The sequence below is a fragment of the Sceloporus undulatus genome, chromosome 1, assembly GCF_019175285.1.
Source record: "Sceloporus undulatus isolate JIND9_A2432 ecotype Alabama chromosome 1, SceUnd_v1.1, whole genome shotgun sequence".
NCBI lineage: Eukaryota > Metazoa > Chordata > Lepidosauria > Squamata > Phrynosomatidae > Sceloporus > Sceloporus undulatus.
Genome location: NC_056522.1, coordinates 34,615,778 through 34,640,035, shown reverse-complemented (window position 1 = coordinate 34,640,035; position 24,258 = coordinate 34,615,778). Strand labels below are relative to the sequence as shown.

At 41.4% G+C, this 24,258-nt stretch overlaps 1 protein-coding gene across 2 annotated transcripts in view; it reads right to left on the bottom strand.

Moving 5' to 3' along the window:
* Nucleotides 1–20,177, bottom strand: part of RCOR3 (REST corepressor 3) — a 40,043-nt gene extending 19,866 nt beyond the window's left edge. The window contains exons 1-3 of one of the 2 annotated variants that reach the window (XM_042466804.1): nt 19,778–20,177; nt 17,815–17,871; nt 4,744–4,821 (exon numbers count right to left, since the gene is read on the bottom strand). In XM_042466804.1, coding sequence (XP_042322738.1) covers nt 4,744–4,821; nt 17,815–17,871; nt 19,778–19,997 — 355 coding nt within the window. In that variant the 5' untranslated portion in view covers nt 19,998–20,177. The remainder of the gene's footprint in view (nt 1–4,743; nt 4,822–17,814; nt 17,872–19,777) is intronic. The other variant, XM_042466793.1, reaches the window with a different exon arrangement.
* Between the last annotated feature and the right edge of the window lie 4,081 nt (nt 20,178–24,258).

Genomic DNA, 24,258 nt, shown 5'->3' with positions numbered 1-24,258 from the left:
TTTCTCCATGGCTTGAACAGCAAGTTTCGTCTTGTCTCACAGCTGTCTTGCAGTGGATGCGCCATTGGCATTTGAAGCTCAACATGTCCAAGACAGAGCTTCTTGTCCTTCCTCCTAAGTCCACCTTACCACACTCCTTTTCTATCTCTGTGAACCACACTTCTATTCAACCAGTCCAGTAAGCCCGCAGTCTTGGTTTTATCTTTGATTCTTCTCTGTCGTGTATCCCTCAGCTCCAGACCACAGCCAAGGCTTGTAGATTCCTTTTGTACAATATTGCCGAAATCCGACCATTTCTCTACGCCTCTACTCCCAAGATCCTGGTTCATGCCTTAGTGATTTCACGACTTGATTACTGTAACATCCTTCTGGCAGGGCTTCCTCTTTCTCACCTCAGTCCTTTAATTTCTGTCCAGCATTCAGCTGCATGCATCATCACATCCGCCCACCGCTCTGACCATATCGCTCCGTTGCTGGCTCCCCCTCCCTTTCCACATTCAGTATAAGCTCCTGCTGTCCATGTTTAAAGCCCTCCATGGGTTGGCCCCTCCTTACTTATCAGACCTTCTTTCTCCTCACCTTCCCACTCAGGCCCTCCATTCTGGTAGTCAAGGTCTGCTGTCCCAGCCCAGGATTTCCTCTGCCCCATCTCAGATTCACCCCTTTTCACTCGCTGCCCCTCACTCCTGGAACCTTCTTCCCGCGCAAACAAGAGCCATCACTTCTTTAACCAGCTTCAAAACGGAGTTGAAGACCATCCTGTTCAGAGAAGCATTCCCAGGCCTTGCTTAATTGTCACTTGCCTCCCTGGATGAAGATTAACCATCCATTATGAAGCCAAGCCCTCCCTCCAGTCAACCTGCCTTGGTCCAGGCCTTGGAGGTAGAGAGGAACTGCTGGACCTCATCCCCTTCCCCACCACTACTCCCTTCTCCTTTTGTGTGTTGTCTTTTTAGATTGTAAGCCTGAGGGCAGGGAACCGTCTAATTAAAAAGACTGTATGTACAGCGCTATGTAAATTTACAGCTCTTTATAAATAAAGGTTAATAATAATAATAATAATAATAATAATAAGTTTTCAAAATACAGTCGCCCCTCCCTTTTGTAGGGGATCCGTTTTGGACCCCCCACAAAAATGGAAAATTGCTTATATTTAAGCCCCATTGGCTTGAATGGCGGCGCACATCCCATTTCATCCCCCTCTGTTTGCCACCCACAAATAGGCAAGGGATGCAGACTTCAAGTGCGCAAAAATGGAGGGGCAACTGTAATGAAATCCTAAAATTAGGTTGCTGAAATGTTATTTCATTTTTGATGTCTGGAAAAAATCATAGCTAAGCTAGCCCTCTCCTATGACTAGCACAAAGTTCTTGTGTCACTAAGTCAAATGTATGCATCAAACCAACTTACTCTTACGTGGAATTCCCCTCCTATCCCAAATCTGTATTTTGTACTACATAAAGGAATCATAGAATCATAGAATCGTAGAGTTGGAAGAGACCGCAAGGGCCATCTAGTCCAAACCCCTGCCATGCAGGAAATCTAAATCAAAGCATCCCCAACAGATGGCCATCTAGCCTCTATTTAAAGACCTCTACGGAAGGAGACTCCACTACACTATGAGGGAGTGTGTTCCAGTGTTGAACAGCCCTTACTGTCAGGAAGTTCCTCCTAATGTTGAGGTGGAATCTCTTTTCCTGCAGCTTGCATCCATTGCTCCGGATCCTAGTCTCTGGAGCAGCAGAAAATAAGCTTGCTCCCTCATCAATATGACATCCCTTCAAATATTTAAACAGGGGTATCATATCACCTCTTCTCCAGGCTAAACATCCCCAACTCCCTAAATCGTTCCCAATAGGGCATGGTTTCCAGACCTTTCACCATTTTAGTCACCCTCCTTTGGACACTCTCCAGTTTCTCAATGTCCTTTTTGAATTGTGGTGCCCAGAACTGGACACAGTATTTCAGGTGGGGCCTGACCAAAGAAGAGTACAGTGGCACTATTACTTCCCTTGATCTAGACACTATACTTTTATTGATGCAGCTTAAAATTGTTTTGGCCTTGTTAGCTGCCGCATCGCACTGTTGATTCATGTTCAACTTATGCTCTACTTGGACTCCTAGATCCCTTTCACACGTAGTTTCATTCAGCCAGGTTTCTCCCATCCTATATCTGTGCATTTCATTTTTCTGCCCTAAGTGCAGTACCTTACATTTCTCTGTGTTGAATTTCATTTTGTTAGCTTTGGCCCAGTTTTCTAGTCTGTTCAGGTCATTCTGAATCTTGATCTTGTCCTCTGGGGTATTAGCTATTCCCCCTAATTTGGTGTCATCTGCAAATTTGATAAGTATGCCCCCAATTTTGTCCTCCAATTCACTGATAAAGATGTTGAATAGCACTGGCCCCAGGACAGAGCCCTGTGGGACCCCACTGGTCACTTCTCTCCAGGATGAAAAGGAGCCATTGTTGAGCACCCTTTGGGTTTGGCCAGTCAACCAATTACAAGTCCATGTAACAGTTACTTTGTCTAGCCCATATTTTACAAGCTTGTTTGCAAGAATGTCATGGGAAACTTTAAGTCAAAGGCCTTACTGAAATCAAGATATACTATATCTACAGCATTTCCATAATCTAAAAAGCTAGTAATTTTATCAAAAAAAGAGATCAGGTTTGCCTGACATGACTTCTTTCTCTGAAACCCGTTTTGACTTTTTGTGATTATGGCATTGTTTTCTAGATGTTCACAGACTCTCTTTTTAATGATCTGCTCCAGAATCTTTCCTAGTATAGATGTCAGACTAACTGGACGATAATTGTTGGGATCCTTTTTTTTCCCCCGTTTTGAAGATGGGGACGTTTGCCCTCCTCCAGTCTGCTGGGATCTCTCCTGTTCTCCAGGAGTTCTCAAAAATTGTTGCCAATGGCTCTGATATTACATTTGCCAGTTCTTTTAATACCCTTGGATGGAGTTCATCTGGTCCTGGAGACTTATATTCGTTTAGGTTAAACAGGTATTCCTGTACTATCTCTTTACTTATTCTGTGCTGAAATTCCTCTTTTCTGTCCTCTGCTCCATTATCCTCAGGTTGAGCACCCTTTGTCTTTTCTGAGAAGACTGAGGCAAAAAAGTTGTTGAGTAATTCTGCCTTTTCTCTGTCCCGTTAGCATTTTGCCATCTTCTCCACACAGTGGCCCTACCGTTTCCTTCTTCTTCCTTTTGCTGCGGACATATCAAAAAAAGCCTTTTTTGTTGTTCTTAACTTCTTTAGCAAGCCTGAGTTCATTCTGTGCTTTGGCTTTTCTGACTTTACCCCTACACAGGCTCAAAACTGACAGATCTAAAATCTTGTCCTTTTCTGCCATATCATTCTTGCCTTTTGAATAAGACCATCAAGTACAAGAAGTTCTAACTTACACCCAGGTAACTATATCCTTCTGATGCTTCTTACAAACACATGTGAGTGACACACATTTGGCCTCTAGTACACCTAAGATTTCTGGCATTCACTTTTTAAATTTAACAAAATAGGTTAATTCACAGGCTCCTCTATGACTTTGATTTTCAACTGACACTACACTTCAGAAAAGGTTAAGAATACTATCTTCTCTCAACTGAGCTATCAAGTAGTAAGGAAAGAACTTTGGGAAGCAACTATATATAGCAACACTAAACGCATGCCAAAGACTCCTACTTGTACACATGAATCTGTGGCCTACATAATCTCTCTCCAGTTTTCAGAACATTGACTGGATAAATTTAAAGTGTCCATACCATAACAACATATGAACATATATTCACGGAAGAAAGTTCTTATAAATGGCTATTAGATGTGATGGGTATACATATTCAGAGGACACTAAGAAAAGCAGAATTCTGGCCTCTATAAACTTTAGGTTTAATCCAAGCAATACTCTGCTGCAGCATCATTTACTGCTAGTTACTACATTAGAGTTTTCTTTGCTTAAGCATTTTTTGTAATGGAAACTGAATGCTTGTGTGAATTCCAACAGCACGGATACTCCTGTCAACCTTTAAAATGAATTCACTTGCTACATTCAAAAATACATTTTAACATAATGCCAGGCTGGATTATTTATCACTGCAAGCTGACTCTTGAGCCCTGAAAGTTTATAAATCCTAGGGTATAAAGAAAATTCATAATCAGTAACACACAATTAATAACATGGAAGTCTTGTGCTTTTGGTTTCTTTTTTTGTTTTAAAGGGAGAAGTGCTATATGGTTTTAAAAAGAGAGAGAGCTAGATCTTTTAGAGGCAATGTTTCTAGATACCTTTAACGGCAACCCAAACATCTGTTACTTCAGGAAAATTACATGTACAAGGCATTAAAGAGCTCTTATATATTACAATATTGCTACATGAAAGTACCATGTAAAAAAAAAACCATGTACAGATTGCAGTGTGTGATAACTGTGTGGCTTCATTTTTGTATAACTGGTCCGTTCACTTACACTATACATACTCAAGTCTGAGTAAAAAAATCTACATGCATGAACAAGCATTATGTTACGAACAACATACAGATTTCACACTAATACAGGGATAGCAAACCTGTGGCACTACAGGCTGCTGGAATACAACTCCCATGATGTCACCTTTGACCTTGCTGGGTCAAGCTATCTCTGCATCAACTGCTTTGTATATAACAAATCTATAACATGTGACATAGTTCTCAAAGAGCAATTTCTAGAATTTTACTTAATTCACTGTAAAGAACTTACATTTGGCATCAGAAATACTATGATATGGAGACCATACAAGCATCCCTCCATTGTCTTTATCTGTGTATTTTGTAGCTCCTAGGGAAAAACATCATTAGTTTAATGTTTTAGAAAACTTAACTGAAAGACAATAAAAATGTTAATATATAAGAAGAACGACATCCAGTCCATCGATTTTTATTCTAGTACAAGCATTTAGGGGAAATCATTCCATAACTTCTTGGAACAGAAGCCTGGATTGATACAAAATGGAACCATGGTTCAAGTAGTACAGACCTGAAAGCACCCAAATTTCTGCTTTATAGCTAATGGATGACACTGTGAGAACAGCAGCTTTACTTTCTAATGGTAAGCAACCTTCATTCAGCTGAACCAATCCTATAGGCTGAGGCCTCCCCCCTCTGAAAAATGCAGTTCATTCTCATATATATCACGAGAATGTGTCTCGAGGATAAATTCTACTATCATGCCGGGGAAAGCATAATTAACTGCACATTGAACATTAACTATGCATAGGCTTGGGCAAGTAAAAGTAGTAGTTCATTCCTGGAATAATAAAATAAACATGTTTTATAATACTGGTTAACCTAGTTAACCTTGCCAATGTAATGAATAAGATATGATGTTAACTTAAAAAAAAAAAAAGAATTTAGGACACCAGTTCACAGCCTTCCCATCTTCTTGTGAGGTTACTAATTGGCTCCCTTACATTAATCAAGCATTCCTATAAAGAGCATGGAGCACAAGCTAATAATGAGAGGAAGAGCACCACAAGTACGGGGCAGGGGAAATAAAGCTGAAAACTAAGGATACTATGAAAAATATCTGCCTTGTGAAACTCTATGTCTGTGTATATCTACCTTTCTTCTGGATAAAAAAAAATCTGTTAGTTTTTCTTAACATTAAGAGAAATGCTATAATGTAAAATATTGTTATTAGGTATAAGGTGTCTAGCAAGACAGTTCTGACAACGGAGACAAAAGCTGAGGGGCAGAGAGGTGTTAGAGGAACAGTCACTATAAAGTTTTTCTGTGGAAAACAGAGAGAGAGAGAGAAACAAAAATTACTCCCAATGAATATACGTTAACTAGAAAACAGTGAAGCTTCCAAAATGGGAAATAATGTAAAAAATAATAGTATTTTCCGAATGCAAAATACTGTATATACTTGACAATAAATCGACCACATGTATAAATTGAGGGCAGGTTTGGGGGCCAAAATTAAGGATTATAATATGACCCATGCATAAATCGAGGGTAAAATAATGCTGAAGAACTTGCACAATCCCAGAAGGCATAACTGTTTGTGCTCACCCCAGAACAGATTACAGAACAGATTATACTTTTGACTTTCACCAGGGGATGGTTCCTTTTTAAATAAGAGTTTATGTACATTGACCTGTGGATAAATCAATTTAGGTTTTTGGGGTCTATTTGTTTACTAAAATTTCTAGACTTATACACGAGTATATACAGTAGTTGTCTAAAACAAAGAACAGCGAATAGAAAGTAAATACATATCATGCAAGCCATCCTACTATAACGATCTGAACGGTTAACAAAGTCCAATGTGCCATGATTTCTCCACAAATCTGTGGAGTTACAGTCCACTTAAAATATCTTCCAAAATGTTTCTTTGAAAGCCAAGATTAATGACAGCTGGTACAGACCAGCACAATATACCAGCTTTGGGGAGGCGTGGTGTTGTGGCATACACACAAAGCGTGCCCCAACTCCGCCTCGAAGCTGGCATTACACTGCTCCACTGCCCAGACAACGGCAGCTTTTTGGCATGTCGTTTAGACACCGCACGCCACAGGGGGAGCCAAAAAGCTGTGGGGGCAGAGGAAAGGGTGTCCCTTTTCTAGTGCAAAAAGGAGCGGCATTTTTCTGCCAGAAATAATAATAATAATAATAATAATAATTTATATCTCCCGCTTCTTCCTTCGGATCGATTGGGACCATGGCATGTGGCTGCCGCAGTCCTGATCCAACGCTCAAAGGGTCAGCGTGAAGCCACCCCTAAACAGCCGATAGTTTTCGCTCTAAATTTGCACTTATCTGATGAAGCACTGCATGTCTATATGGTGTCAGCACATGTGTTAAAGTTAGGAAAGCATTTTCACACACTGCTGTGGATACATCAAAGGTGAGTCCTTGAGCATACAAAGTCCCCATGCATGGAAAGGCTTCCTTGTACATATACAATGTTTTAGGAACTTTGTGAAATATTAATGTTGTTTTAGGAACTTTGTGAAATATTAATGTTGGTTTATTGCTGGATGCTACTATATCCTTTTATTTTGATACCTAAACTGTATTTCTAAATGCCCAACTGCAGCATTAGACATTTGGAGATTGAAGCTGCATTCACACTGTAGAAATAATCCAGTTTGACACCACTTTAACTGCTATGGCTCAATACTATGGGATTCTGGGAGCAGTAGTTAGAAGTAAATCTAACAGAGAAGGCTAAATGTTTCACAAAACTACAATTCCCAGACTTCCATAACACTGAACCATGGCAATTAAAGTGGTGTCAAACTGGATTATTTCTATAATATGGATGCAGCCTCAGTGAACATTTCTGGGTGGTGGTGCAGAATTCTTATTTAAGGGAAAAGCCCTGATTCCTCACCCACCAATCACTACACTCCTAGGCAAAATGAAAACTATCCAAATCAAAATGAATATGTTCTACACTCCAGTGTGAATAACAAGAATTTAACACTATGAACCAACTGGATGCAAACAGGGCATTACACCTGCTAAACACATGTTTGATTAGTGTGTGGCAGTCAAGATGGGAGGTTGAGGAAAGGGAAAAAAATGAGAAAAGCAGCAGTTCAACTCCTCACCAAGTATTCCTTTACAGAGACATAGGGAAAATCAGAAGCCCTCTCATGGAAACTGGACAGATATGATCAGAGATAAAGGAGAAAACCCACTACAAAAATTAGTATTCCTGAGACATATCACACAGTCAGCAAAGTAGGGGTGCTGAACTTTGTGGCTGAACTATAGCCACAAACACCTGATTGAAAAGCATCCCTCAAACAGGGAAGAGAGCAATACATTCATATGAAGTATGCCTAGGGAGTCATGTGTATTGGGATTATCTGAAGATGAAGTATTTCCTCCTTTTTAGAGGCAGAGAATCCTAACCTGGATCATGGGAATTAAGAAGCACTTCACAACCATCCCTTCCAAACACATCTTCTAATCATTTTCATACAGTCATATCTAGTGAAAATTGATTAAAACTAATTGGTAAAGATAATTAACACTAATTTAAGACCCACTGATTTAAATGGGTCTACTCTAGGTACAGCTGAGTCTAGATTCTACCAAGGATGTAAAGACACAGGGACATTTTCTAATACTGCACTTAAGAGTCACAAGAAGAAACTTTTAATTTGGATGGGCACTGATAATGCACAAACTGAGTAAAAACATAGAGGATAAAGAATTTTAAAAAGGCACAAAGTGGGTTGTAGGTATGCCAACATACTGAAGGTTAGCATTATGGTTAGAGTAAGTGGTACTTTTAAATGTATATGGTTTCAACTTCCTGAACCCACTGAGAATTCCAACGCTTTTTCTCCTCCCCTTCCCATATGGGTCCTACCAACAATCAAAGTATGTCACTTCTGTTTCTTGGCATAATGGCACAGTAAAAAAAGCAACACTGGACATTTTTGTGTCAGTATACTACATTGACTGGAAGAAAAAATTCCCCTGTGGGAAAAACCAATCCACCTGTTGGGCAATATTTATCTCAAGACATTTTTGTCTGGAAAAAAAAATCTGCAAGACAGGTGGCTAAAACATCATCAGTCTATTATAGTTTGGAATGGTCCTTTTTATATATTATCTGATAATGTTTTCTCTTTGTTTTTTGTTGGCTTAATTTTAAAAAAGATAAAGTGGTTAAAACAAAGGGACACTGTTTACAGCTCTTCACATGACAGTCTAATAGAATAACTACACTGCAGGACTTGTTCTGTGTTGAGTTTGCAACAAAACAGGACTTGTAGTTCTATCCTGGCTGGTACATCAGAATTAAATGATTGCAGTCAACCCCACTTGTACTAGGAATTACATGCTTTTTCATATTTTAATAACACTAGTAAGTGTGTGGTACACAAAAGAAGAAGACTGGGAATGGGCAAGGCTGCTATGAAAGAAATAGAAAAGATTCTAAAGAGTAGATATACAACTGAACACTAAAGTCAAAACTGTCCAAGCCACGTACAGATGCAGGCGATGGACAGTGAAGAAGCTGGATGAGAAGAAAATCAATTTATTTGAGATGTGGTGCTGCAGAAGCGTGCTGAGGATACTGTGGCTACTTCAAAAGGACAAACAAATGGGTCCTAGAACAGATCAAGACAGAACTTTCCCTGGAAGCCAAGATGAGCAAACCAAGGCTGTCGCACTTTGGCCACATCATGAGAAGGCATGACTCATTAGAAAAGCCAGTAATGTTAGGAAAGGTGGAGAGAAGTAGAAAGAGAGAGAGACCACATGCTGGATTGACGGACTCAATTAGGGAGGACACGGGCATGAAGTCACAGGAGTCGAGCAGTGAAGAACAGGAAATCTTGGAAGTGTTTCATCCACATGGTTGCCATGGGTCAGGGATGACTAGAAGGCAGTTTGCAACAAACACAAGAGGAAGCAGAACCCACTGCAGTTTTAATCCTTTGTGGTCACTGATTGCCTTGAAATCATTTCCAACTTGTAGCTACTCTAAGGCAACTGTGAACCAGTGTGGTGTGGTGGTTTGAGCATTGGATGATGACTCTGGAGACCAGGGTTTAAATCCTGGTTCTGCCATATAAACCCACTGGGCGACTTTAGGCAAATCACACTCTCTCAGCCTCAGAGGACGGCAATGGCAAACCCTTTTGAAGAAAGTTGCCAAGAAAATCCCATGATACGGTCGCCCTAAGTCAGAACAACTTGAAGGCAACAACAATAGTAACCCTGTCGGGAGATTTTCTTAGCAAGATCTGTTCAGAAGGGGTCTACGTTTGCCTTCCTTTGAGAATAAGAGTGTAATGTACCTAAAGTCATCCAGGGTGATTTCATGGCCAAGTGGAGATCTGAACCCTGGTCTCCAGAGTCATAGTCCAACACTCAAACCACTATACCATGCTGGCTCTCAATTTTAACCTTTACTGCACTAGCAAAGAGAAGTCTAAGAACAGTGTGCTTGATTTAGTTAATGTATTGTATTAATAGTAATGTCACTATTTTATTGAATGTATTTTATATGGCAGTTGTGTTTATTAATATGATTGTTGTTGTTGCTCTTGTGCCTTCAAGTCGTTGCTGACTTATGGCGATGCTATCATGGGGTGGTTTTTTGGTTTTTTTGTAAGATTTGTTCAGAGGAGGTTTGCCTTTGCCATTCTCTGAGCATGTGACTTGCCCAAGGTGGGTTTCATGACTGAGCCGGGAATTGAACTGTGGTCTCCAAAGTCATGGTCCAATACTCAACCACTACGCCAGACTGGTTATGATATAAATGCTTAAATAAATACTTTTGAAAGAGTAGGCCTGAATTTTCATATCCCCTCCAGAAAAGGTTATATATAATGATAGATTATTTGTTCTGGTAACTAAGAGAAATATGTCTGGTGACACAGAATACTAGGGGACTGGTCCAATTTCTGTTACAAATCTTCCACTGCCCCAAACACCTGAAGGCTTTTCTGAAAAAGTCACTGACTAGCAGAAATGCTCTATGGCTTCTATATTTTAAAAACATTTTAATTCCATTGTAATAGTAATTTTACCTCAAACATAACAGGGGGGGTTCTTCTTGTTGAAGTTAAATTTCTGGTTTGCTTGCACTCTGAAGCAATTAATCACCAATCTCTCAGGTGTCATATTTCAGTTACATTTCATTCAGCAAAGACAGGGAACATGTCAATGTAAGATGTGAACCCAGACATTTCTAAGAAACAATTTACAGTACTACAGGTAGAAGTTTCCAGAGACACAGACAGGGTCAAGGTAAGTACTAAATAACAGGAAGTTATTTGAACAAGCAGACCCTGATTCACACCCAGATGGAGCTGAGGAAGGAAAATTCTGGGTTGAACAGACAAAAATCCAACCCATGGACATGACCTTATAGAAGAAAATTACTTTGAGCCCAAGGTAAAGCGCACTCTATTTTTAAAATCTAGGGAGCATGCAAGTTTAAGAAAAGAGAAATGTGCAATCTTTGAACATTTGTTCAAGATATATACAAAAAAATGTTTACCTTTTAAAAATATACTGTTATTCAAACAGTAAAAAAAATTTGTCTTTTGAAAAGGAAAATTCAACCTGTGTTTCTTTTCATTTATGCAACCTGAATTCATTCATACCATACTACAAAAATGGGAATATGCAAAGTTCCCTTCTTTGATGAAGCAACCAGTACGTAACTAAGATAGTTCCTTTCAACATTAACCATGTTACTTTTAATATGAATCACAAAAACAAAAGAGCCAGCAATTCACATACATATCTTCCCAGAGAGATACACTTATGAAAATACTAGACATATTTGTTGCTGTTGTGAGATTTCCTGTTGTTTCTAACTTATGATGACTCTAAGGCAAACCTATCACGTGTTTTCTTAGTAAGTTTCTTCAGGGGGGTTTGTCATTGCCATTCTCTGAGACTGAGAGAGTGTGACTTGCCCAAAGTCACCCAGTGGGTTTATTTGGCTGAGCTGAGTTTCGAACCTTGGTCTCCAGAGTCATAGTCCAATACTCAAACCATTACATCACACTGGCTCAAATTACATAGAATTGCACATTTCCTCAAGAAATGACTCACAAAAGAATGGCTGTCCACTGGATGAACTCATCCACATTATTGTCCATAAGATTGTATAACTGGATCCCAAAGTGTCTACAGAATATCAAAACCAAATTTGTATACATTGTGCATTAATTTCCAGGTAATATTTTTACTGGAATTTAACACCTATCCCTAACAGACTTATTAATAGTCAACCAGGCCTGGAATTGCTGTCAAGAAAGTTACCTAGGAAAGAACTGACTTCCCTATTTCTTTGATCTTGAAAGGTTCAATTTAGGCTATACCAGAATAGCTTCACTATTGCAAAAATTAAATCTCTTTCCTTCCCAGACACAATTTGTCCATGTTTGCTTGATATTAAACTTGATAGTTTGCTAACACCAAAAATATATATATACTGTACATCTCATCCACATATCCAGAGTCTTAAAGCTAGCTATGCTGAAAGATAACACTAACAAGCCAGAATCAAGTTGTTTAATAATAAGTAAATGAATAAAAAGAAAAGATGGATAAACTAACTAGAATAGAACTCCAAGTTAGGATGTTAATTCAGGCCATGTTCGTGGATGCAGAGGGCTGACTGTATTTGGTCAGTCACTACTGAAGAAGCCTGGATCAGACAGATATTTGGTCAGAATATTGGGTATTTAATATCTGATGTGTCTCTGTGTTGGGGCATGTGTGTTTGAAACCCTTCCCTTTTGTTTTTGTTGGATAATAGGTGAGGGCCATAAAATCTACTGTTAATCATGTTGGAGCTACTTTAAAGATGTTAACCATGTGGCAGCAATGAGTACTGAGTTTTCTAAAAACTGAGGAAAACTTTTAGCAATGATACTGTATATTCATCATCATCATCATCATCATCATCATCATCGTCATCGTCATCATCATAATAATAATTTTTATTTATATTTCCTGCCTCTCCCTGCAAATTGAGGCAGAATTACATGAATAAAAACAACAGTACCATATAAAATACATTCAATAAAATAGTGACATTACTATTAATACAATACATTAACTAAATCATCATCTAATCTAAATCTAAATGAATTTAAATCTCCAGGACCAGATGAACTACATCCAAGGGTATTAAAAGAACTGGAAATGTAATATTGGAGCCATTGGCAATAATCTTTGAAAACTCCTGGAGAACAGGAGAAGTCCCAGCAGACTGGAGGAGGGCAAACGTTGTCCCCATCTTCAAAAAGGGGAAAAAAGAGGATCCCAACAATTATAGTCCAGTTAGTCTTATCTCAATACCAGGAAAGGTTCTAGAGCAGATAATTAAACAGAGAGTCTGTGAACATTTAAAAAGCAATGCCATAATCACAAAAAGTCAACACGGGTTTCAGAGAAAGAAGTCATGCTAGACAAATCTGATCTCTTTCTTTGATAAAATTACCAGCTTGGTAGATGAAGGGAATGCTGTGGATATAGTATATCTTGATTTCAGTAAGGCATTTGACAAAGTTTCCCATGACATCCTTGCAAACAAGCTTATAAAATGTGGGCTAGACAAGGTAACTGTTACATGGATTTGTAATTGGTTGACTGGCAGAACCCAAAGCGTGCTCAACAATGGCTCCTTTTCATCCTGGAGAGAAGTGACCAGTGGGGTCCCACGGGGCTCTGTCCTGGGGCCAGTGCTATTCAACATCTTTATCAATGACTTGGAGGACAAAATTGGGGGCATACTTATCAAATTTGCAGATGACACCAAATTAGGAGGAATAGCTAATACTCCAGAGGACAGGATCAACATTCAAAATGACCTGAATAGACTAAAAAGCTGGGCCAAAGCTAACAAAATGAAATTCAACACGGAGAAATGTAAGGTACTGCACTTAGGGCAGAAAAATAAAATGCACAGATATAGGATGGGGGACACCTGGCTGAATGAAACTACGTGTGAAAGGGATCTAGGAGTCCAAGTAGACCACAAGTTGAACATGAGTCAACAGTGCGATGCAGCAGCTAAAAAGGCCAATGCAATTTTAGGCTGCATCAATAAAAGTATAGTGTCTAGATCAAGGGAAGTAATAGTGCCACTGTATTCTGCTCTGGTCAGGCCCCACCTGGAATATTGTGTCCTGTTCTGGGCACCACAATTCAAAAAGGACATTGAGAAACTGGAGGGTGTCCAAAGGAGGGCGACTAAAATGGTGAAGGGTCTGGAAACCATGTCTTATGAGGAACGACTTGGGGAACTGGGGATGTTTAGCCTGGAGAAGAGAAGGTTAAGAGGTGATATGATAGCCCTATTTAAATATTTGAAGGGATGTCATATTGAGGAGGGAGCAAGCTTGTTTTCTGCTGCTCTAGAAAACAGGTCCAGGAACAATGGATGCAAGCTGCAGGAAAAGAGATTCCACCTCAACATTAGGAGGAACTTCCTGACAGTAAGGGCTGTTCGACAGTGGAACACACTCCCTCGGACTGTAGTGGAGTCTCCTTCTTTGGAGGTCTTTAAGCAGAGGCTGAATGGCCATCTGTCGGATATGCTTTGATTGAGATTTCCTGCATGGCAGGGGGATGGAATGGATGGCCCTTGTGGTCTCTTCCAACTCTATGATTCTATGATCTAAAATGCATACAATTACAGACAGAAATGGAGCGTTTTCTTAAAATCTCTTATAACTGATTGGGTGGGCAGGCCTGCCGGAAGGGATCTGTCTTAAGCACCTTCTTAAAGGTCTCTAAGGTGGTAATAAAACGGATCTCCTCCGGCAAGCCATTCCACAGTTTGGGGGTTGCAGCAGAGAACGCTCTGTGGGAGGTTGTTGTTAACCTGGTCTTTGCATACTCTAATAAATTATTCCCAGATGTTCTGAGAGTGCGGGGCAAATTGTGTAGGGAGAGGTGTTTTATTAAATTTTATTTATATTTTCCCGCCTCTCCTGGGTGTATCAAGGCGGGATTACAACCTAGTATAAAAATACAAGTACAAGCACAACAATAAATACATAAATAATTAGCAATTAAAAACAAGGTATCAAAAAGCGACTGTGGAATAAAGAAATTCCAATCCTGTTCAAGGAGGTGGATCTGTGTGTCTTATACAAAATTGGTTGGATATGATAACCAACACTTTGTATTGCGCTCGGAAGCTGATCGGCAGCCAATGAAGAGATTTTAACACTGGTGTTACATGGTCCAACCTAGATGTTCCAGTAACCAATCTGGCTGCCGCATTTTGAACCAACTGAAGCTTCTGAACTTCGTACGAAGGTAGCCCCATATAGAGCGCATTACAGATATCTAGATGAGAAATTATCAGTGCATGTACCACTGCTTCAAGGTCCTTTTTGGGGCAGGTAGGGATGCATTTATTACACTTCAGATTGCCTATTCTTAACTGAAACCCCATTAAGAGCTCAGTTTAATAGTCTGTGCTCTGTTTCAAGATGGAATACCCTATCATGTTCCTGGTTGAAGAGCTAGCCAGAGACAAAGGCATTTCTACCTGGAAGCATGAGAAGCTATTAGATGAGCTGACATTCTCGGTTGCTCTATTTTAGGGACAGACAATTTTCTCAAATAATTAATTACTTGTGTCTCAAAGAGATTCCAAAACATGAAAAATCAAAGTTAGGTAGTTATAAAGTAGTACACCCTGCAGTGGAACAAACATGGTATAGTGGTTTGAGTGTTGGTCTATGACTATGGAGACCAGGTTTCAATTACCCGCTCAGTCATGAAACCCACTGACCTTGCACAAGTCACATGCTCTCAGCCTCAGGAGAAGGCAATGGCAAACTCCCTCTGAACAAATCTTGCCAAGAAAACCCCATGATAAGCTCACCTGAGGGCCACTGTAAGTTCAAAATGACTTGAAGCACACAACAACAACAACAAACACTCTGCAGCCATTATCAATCAAGTTGACAAACTACACATGTAGCATGGATTATCTCTCCCATATATACATGCCACTGAACAAGCACAGAGAAACATCTGTGAAGATGCCTGACAGTCCCAAATTATCCACAAAAAGGCAGGAGATGAGCAGCTGAGAGTTTGATCATCATGGTGGAACAACAGAATTTGTCAGACTGCAAGCGGCTAAAGAAGAGACAAAGTGCTTACTCAGTGCTCCCTCTTACCCAGATGGCAATCAGTTCTGCTCAGAAATGTCTCATCTCCCACCATGTCAAATTCAACATAGGGAGAAGGATCAGTATTTTGACTGCAATTGCTCCTTTTATTCAACAGTTGGTTACACACTAGTAACGTCCAGGGTATTTTCTGTTTACATTATATATGTGAAACCACAAATATATACCTTACACAAATCCTTTCTTACTTGTAATATTTGACAGGAAGATGAAACATGATAAATAAAGATGAAAATAAATATTGTATTAGCCTATATAACATATACTGGGGGGGGGGGGATAGAGTATCCAGACATTTTCATTGTTGAGCTCAATCTGATTTTGTAAAGTCTCACACCTATGATTGACAAAGGCTTGAAATATGAATAAAAATGCTAAAAAGAATTTGAAAAGTACTTTGTTTTACAATTAAAGCATATATTGTTTTAAGAGCTTGGTAACACCTTAAAAAGAAGTTTCTCAGATCTCCATTGAGGAAAACTCCAGCTTCAAGGGAAGGACATCACTATGGCTCAAGAAATCAACTAGCAAATGGGGTACTGGTCTAAGGAACAAGAGACTCAAGCGTGCTTCCTTGTGGCCTCAGTTAAAAATAAGAATGTTTGAGGATATTAATATACTGTAGTGTACATACAAATCAAGAGTGATAAGTTAGTTTCAAGGGATTCTGTTTTATATGCACATTCACCTCAAGATTGACAGAAGCATCATGAACTATGCAATAAAGATCAGCTATCCAAAATTTAAATACTGAAAAAATTCAAACTATACCCTACTTGTTCAACTTGTATACAGAAAATATCATAAGAGAAGGTTTAGACTCAGAAGGAGGAATTAAGATAGGAGGAACAAACACCAACAATCTAAGATATGTGGATGAAACCATACAACTAGCAGAAAACATCACAGACTTGGAACAATTACTGTACTAAGGAAGATCAAAAAAGAAAATGCAAAAGCAGACTTACTGCTGAACATAAAGAAAACAAAAATAATGACCATGAGAGAAATACATACATTCAACCTAGACAATAAAGAAATCAAAATAGTAAAAGAGTTCCTGAAACTTGGATCAAACATTGATCAAAATGATGGCGGCAATCAAGAGATCAAGAAGACAAGGAATGGGAAGGGCAGTTATGAAAGAACTAAACAAGATCCTAAAGAGTAAAGATATACTGTACAACTGAACACTAAGTAAGAACCATTCAAGCCACTGTATTTGCCATCATCACGTATGAATGTGAGAGCTGCATAGTGAAAAAACAGTTAAGAAGGAAATTAATTCATTTGAGATATGATGCTGGAGAAAAGTGCTAAGGATACTGTGAACAGCCAAAAAGGCAAACAAATTCGTCCTTGAATGGATCAAGCCTGAAATACCTCTAGAAGCCAAGATGATCTAACTGAGGCTGTTGTACTTTGGTCATATTGTGAGACAGCACAACCTATTAGAAAAGGCAGTAATGCTAGAAAAGGTAGAGAGTAACAGAAAGAAAGAAAGAAAGAAAGAAAGAAAGAAAGACCACATGCCAAAAGGATAGTCAATGAGAGAGGTCACACATTGGGATTTGCAGGAGCTGAGCAGTACTGTGGAGGACAGGGGGCCTTGTAGATGTCTTCATCCACAGGGTCACCATGAGTCAGGGTTGACTCGAGGGCGGTTAAAAGCAACAAAGACAAAAAAACCGCACAAAGTGGAATATTCCCAGAACAAGAATTCCCACCCAAATGACTGTACATACTATACAGGTGTATGTGTGTATATACTCTTTAGACCACCTTGTTTTCTACCTAAAAGATAAGGTACCTCCTTCCTCCCCATACATGGAGCCTATTTCCTGCAGCTTGCACAGAGCATCGGCTGGCCCTGTAAAGCTTCAGTGACTATGAAGAAAGAGAACAAGGGAAAGGAAGAAAGAAAACAAAGAAAATCCCACACCTTTAACTGTCACAAATTCAAGTTCCCTCTTTCCCCACAAGTACAGCATGCACACACATGAACACACACACACGAATGCACATTCCTTCACGTTCTTACTGTAATCACGACATTAAATAAGCTTTCATTTTCAAAAGATATTACAATAAAAATATATATATTTAAAATAAAACAGATTTACCAGGATCAAAGTCAGGGATGCGAGCTTGATAGTCTGCTCCGACCCTCATGCCTACATCTGCAAGGGAAGGAAATATAAATGCATCATTTAGAAAGGAGATGGGGAAGGAGGAAGCCTTTCTCTTCAGTAACAGAGGTGTGATCTTTTGACAAAAGAGCTGGGCAGACTGTGGTCCCAAAGCACCACAATCAATCCGATCCAGCCCAAGACCTCTAGGGCAGGCGAAGCCCCAAACCCTTCACCCCTCGAGTAAATGTGAAGAGAGTCAAGAAATAAAGAAATGACTCCTTCATCCACCTCATATACACAGGAAAAAGAAAAGAGCGACTTCCCCTTCACACTCCAGGTAGGCAAGAATAATAATAGCAATAAAGAATCCAGGCATTCCTAGAGAAACTGTCCCTTCACTTTACTGTGCCAGCACTGCCTGGCACACCTTTAACAGATGAAAGCGAAGGAAAAGACAAGACAGAAAAGGAGAAGCTGCAGGTAGGAGGAGGACCTGCCTGCGCCCCCCCCCCCCCTCCTTTCAGGACATCCCTTCCTCCATCTTCAGAGGCACAGCAAGCACTGGCTGGACAGGTGGGCACCCAGGAGTAACCAGCCCAGATAGAGCCTCGGCAGCATCACACCTGCAGCCATTGTGAAAATGCACACTCACTCACATAGACACACACACACACAAATGCATGCCCCTATGGGAAGGGAAAAGGGTGCGTGCCCCAGTGCCACATCCCAGCTTGCAATCTCAGCTCCTCCTGCACACTCCAGACACACTCTTTGCATGAGGGCGCATGCACGCACAGAGGCGGGCAGAGACACACATGCCAACCAACCAGCTGACACCTAGACAATAAAGAAATCAAACACAGGTGCAATGGGAAGCAAAAAGGGAGCCTGCCTTTCCCAACCACACATCAACACTTTGCCCCCTTACCTTTTACTTACCTCCTCATGTGCACCCCCACAGAACATCCCAACCAACCAGCCCCCCCCAACCCACCAGGGCACACACACACAAATACCCCAACTAATCAACACACACAGAGAGACACATCCCAACCAACTAGCACCAATGCACAGACATCCCATCCAGACCACACATCCAAACCCCCACACTACATCCCAACCAACCGACACACAGACACATCCCAACCAACCTGGACACACACCACTGCCAGCCACCGTGCAGACACACACACATCCAACCAACCAACCTGCACAAACACATGACATTCCAACCAAACACTACAGATACCCATCCCAACCAACTGGCACAAATACAACACACAAAACATTCGACAATCGGTATAGATACGCATCCCAACCAACTAGCAAAAATACACACCTCCAACCCACCAGTACACACATGCAACACACACATCCCAACCCACTCCTATGCGCACACACCCCCAACCAATCACCATACACACACATCCTAATCAACCACTACAGACACACATCCAACCAACTGCACAAATACACTCTCAGCCCACCAGTACATACATGCAACATACACAGACATCCCAACCAACCACCACACCCCAAGCAACCATTACAGACATCCCAACCAACTAGCACAAATGCACACATCCAAGCCCACCAGTAAACACATGCAACACACACATCACCACACACACACACACACACCAACCAACTAGCACAAAGACATACACATCCCAACCAATCACCACACACACACCCAACCAACTAGCACAAATGCACCCATCCCAGTCCACCAGGACACACACGTAAGACATACACACCCCCAACCCAGCAGGACACACTCTCCCACCCAGGGCCCTTGAGCCAGGCCCCCACCGACCCACCCCCACGGAAGCCCATCTGCCATTCGGGGAGCCTGGGCGCCTGCCGTCCCCTAAGACTAGGCCGAGGCGGGCCCTGTCAGAGAGCGAGCCGAGCAGCCGTCGCGGGAGGAGGAGGCAAAGGACGGAGCCCGCACCGTGTTCGTCGCCGCTGTCGCCTCCTCCTCCTCCTCCGCCAGTGCCGCCGCCGCCTGCTGCTCCGCTCTCCGTCTCCGAGAAATGCCCGTTGGCCCCGGGGCTGCCCCCGCCACCGCCACCGCCGCCGCCGCCTCCATTCTTGGTGCCGTTGGGGGCCGCCCTGCCCTTGGCGCCGCCGCCGGCCAGGAGCTCGGCTCCCTTCTCCATCATGCCCGGCATGACGGCGGCCGAGCCGCGGAGGGGGGCGGCGGCGGGCGGCGGCAGCGGCTGCCGACGGGGGCCGAAGGGGGCCAAAGTTAGGACGACGGGGCCGCCATGTTGGTGCCCCTCCGCCCCCCACGCGGCTCAGCCGCACAGGCAGCGCCTCCTCCGCCCACGGGCCAGGATCCCTCCGCCGCCGCGGCACCAGCAGCAGCAGCAATGCAGCCGGATCTAGCCTCGCGCGTCGCAGGCGTTGCGAGGAGGAGGAGGAGGAGGAGGAGGAGGAGGGAGACGGGAAGGGTGTTCTGCCGCCTCAGTCGGCTACTTAGGCCTCGGTTCTGAGGGGAAAGGAGCATGCCCCAAACACACTGCAGGAATAATCCACTTTGGGAGCGCTCCAACTGCCCTGGTTCAGTTTTAAAGGATGCTGGGAACTGTAGTTTGCCGTGGCCCCACCAGATCTCTCTCTCTCTCTCTGACAGAGACAAGGCTCAACGCCTCACGAAACTACAGTTCCCAGAGTTCCCTAGCATCGAGCCAGGGCTGTTAGGAGCGGTCTCACGCTGGATTGTTTCTGCAGTCAGTGTCTTTTGGACCTTTAGTGGGTCCTTATGTCCTTATAACCATAGATCACTCATATATAGATAGATAGATTTATGTCATATATTATATCTCCTTATTACTGTATGTCTCCTTATTAATATATGACATACACACATATCTATATATAAAAGACATATATATTTCCTTATTATCTCATATATATATATATATATATATATACACACACACACACACATATACACACACATATCTTTACATAGGGCATATATATCTCCATATGAATGTAGCTCTCCTTATTAACAATAATATATATGACATACACACATATCTATATGTATGAATATATATCTCCTTATTAATGTATGTCACATGTATGTTTATATATATATATATATATATGATTCCTTATTAATGTACGTCTCTCACTAATATATGTCATATATATATATATATATATGACATGCATATCTCTATGACACATATCTCTTTATTAATGTATTTCTCACTAATATATATAGGTCTCACACATATATATGACACACACACACATGACATATATATCTCATTAATGTATATCTCCTTAGGGTTAGGGGCACAAGACCCCTGTAAATATAGAAAAACTGCAAATAACAAAAACACCATGTTTTTACCTGAGAGGACACCTCTCTAGGCATCTCTAGGTCCTCCAGTGCAACTCTGTGGTTAACAGACACTGACCATAGAACTGCCATAGAACAGACACTGACCATAGAACTGCCCTGGAGGAGCTGCAAAGGCCTAGTAGAGTATTCTCTCTAGTAATCTCTAGGATGTTTATCACACTATGCTCTTAAAGAGGTACTATTCCAGTGTGACTCCTCTAGCTGCCTCCTGTTGCATGCTGGGATTGGCAGTTTTAAGGAGGGATATTTAGAATTCTCAGGCAGAGAAGTTCAGCTCCTTAAAACTGCCAATCCCAGCATGCAACAGGAGGCTGCTAGAGGAGTCACACTGGAATAGTAGCTCTTTAAGAGCATAGTGTGATAAACATCTAGGTCTTTCAGTGCAACTTTTAGTTAAAGTTGAGCATAGAGTTGCACTGGAGGACCTAGATTTTCCTAGAGAGAACATAATCAAATCTGTGAATAATCAAATCCGCAAATATCAAAGTCAGAAATATGGAGTGATGAGTGTATATGTCACACACACACAGACACTTGGTATCTGCTGGGGTTTGGTTCCAGGACCCCCATTGATACCAAAATCAACAGGTGGCCAAGAACCACTAAATACAATGGTAAAGTAAAATAAAAGAAATGGCAACATCAAGGTTTGCTTTTTGGAAGTACAGTGGGTCCTTGTTATACGCTGGGGTTTGGTTCCAAGATCCCCCGTGTATAACAAAATCCGTGTATGCTCAAGTCCCATTAAGTATAATGACATAGCAAAATGGTGTCCCTAATAAAAAATGGAACATCAAGGTAAATTTATACTTTTTTGGAACATTTTCAAACCGTGTATGCTTGAATCCGTGTATAAAAAATCCGTGTATAAGAAGGGCCGACTGTAGTGTTTTTTAAATAATCGTTTCAAGCTGCGGATGCTTGAATCTGTGGATAAAAATCCCATGGATACAGAGGGCTGACTGTATATATGACATATACATGAGATCCAGCATGGCAAAGTGGTTTGAGTTTTGGACTACAACTCTGGAGACCAGGCTTCAAATCCCAATTTGGGCATGTAAACCCATTGGGTGACTTGGGGAAGTCACATTCTCTCAGCCTCAGGGCATGGCAATGGCAAACCCCCCTGAAGAAACATGCCAAGAAAACCCCATGATAGGGTCAACTTAGGGTCACCGTAAGTCAGAAATGATTTGCAGGCACAAAACAACAGGGCATGATAGGGTCGCCATAAATCGGAAATGATTTGAAGGCACACGCAGGGTGACCAGACATTCCCCTTTTCCAGGACATGCCCTACATTTCAACCTTCTGTCCAGGAGGAATTACAAAAGGTCCTCTATTTTGACTATGACTAAGAAGCATGAAATTATATTTTTATGACTGTTTTTAACTTTTAATGTAAATATCCTACATTTTTTTCATGAATGTTTTACATTTTTTCTTCACTGTCCAACATTTTGCGGTGCCATGTCCTCTTTAGCGGCTGAGACATCTAGTCACCTGGGCACACAACAGCAGCAACAACAACGGCAGGACTGCATCCTTGGACATTTATATTCCTTTGTCATTGTTCATTTAGTGTGTGTTTTGTACTGCCTGGACAGCCTTGTGCTGTTGGGAAGTAAAAATGTTTGAAAATAAACAGAAGAAGGGTAGTAGATAGAAAGATCCTTTGAGACTAACTGCAAGAAAGAAATTGGCAGCATGAACTTTCATAGACTTCAGTCTACTAGGTCGTCATCATCATCATCTATTGTGCTTTATAGCAAAGCATTTGACTGCATAGATCATGGAAAACGATTGATGGCTCATAAAGTCATGGGATTGACACCACATCTGATAGCCCTGATGAGAAATCTGTACTTAGGACAAGAGGCTATTGTTAAAACAGAGTATGGAGAAGCAGAATGGTTCCCAATTGGCAAAAGGGTCAGGTAAGGCTACATCCTTTCACCCTATCTGTTCAACTTGCATGCAGAAAATATCATAGGAAGAACAGGCTTGGACACAGAAGAAGGAGGAGTGAAGATAGGAAAACAGAATATTACAGTGCGCCCGCGCCATATGCAGGCGCGCCATACGCGGCCTTGAGCATACGCGCTCAAGCTGCGGGGCGCGCACGGGGCAGAAGGGGCGGTGTGTCCCATTCAATTGAATGGGCGCGTGCACCCGTTGCGCCCTGCACGCACCTGCGCCACCGCGCCATCGCGCACAAGCCCCATTGTTTCCAATGGGGCTCGAGCATAGGCGGAATTTGCCTTACGCGGAGGGATCCGGAACGTAAGGCGAGGACGGACTGTAATAATCTGAGATATGCAGATGATGCCATACTACTAGCAGAAAATAGCACAAATCTGGAACAACTACTAGGAATCACTAGGAACTCCAGTGCAACTCTGTGGTCAACATCTGCCAGACACTGACCATAAAATTGCACTGGAGGAGCTACAAAGGCCTAGTGGGCTGTTCTCTCTATAAATCTCTAGGTCCTTCAGTGCAATGTTTGATTAAAGTTGACCATAGAGTTGCGCTGGATATTCCTAGAGAGAACATATTAATAATCAGACAGGCAAAAGTCAAAGCTGCAAATGTGGAGGGATGAGTGTACTATATTATTTCAGAGTAAAACAGGGGAGACCCAGGATCAACAAGCAACTTGAAGACACATACATGCACACCACATGATATGTAACATCAGAGAGGCTAGAAACTTCCTTCTGCATAAACATGCATAAGATCGGGCTCAAAAGAAGTCAGAACCACACCAGTTTTGACCTGAGGCCAACACAAAGCTCTTTTTTGATCCTGATAAATCAGACGATTTTTAATTATGTATAAATCAAATGCATGTCAGCCATGGATTTTCTTACTGCATACCCTTCTGTAAGGCTGACACAAGCACTAAAACTGAATGTAAAGTGCATGAATTATTTAGCTCTTTTAACTGGTGCCTGGAAGAAAATTCATGTGTAGTTATCCCAACTAGTTCAGACCATGGCAAAACATTTGGATTTTACAGGGGCTCAGACTTTGCCAGTTTTATGAAA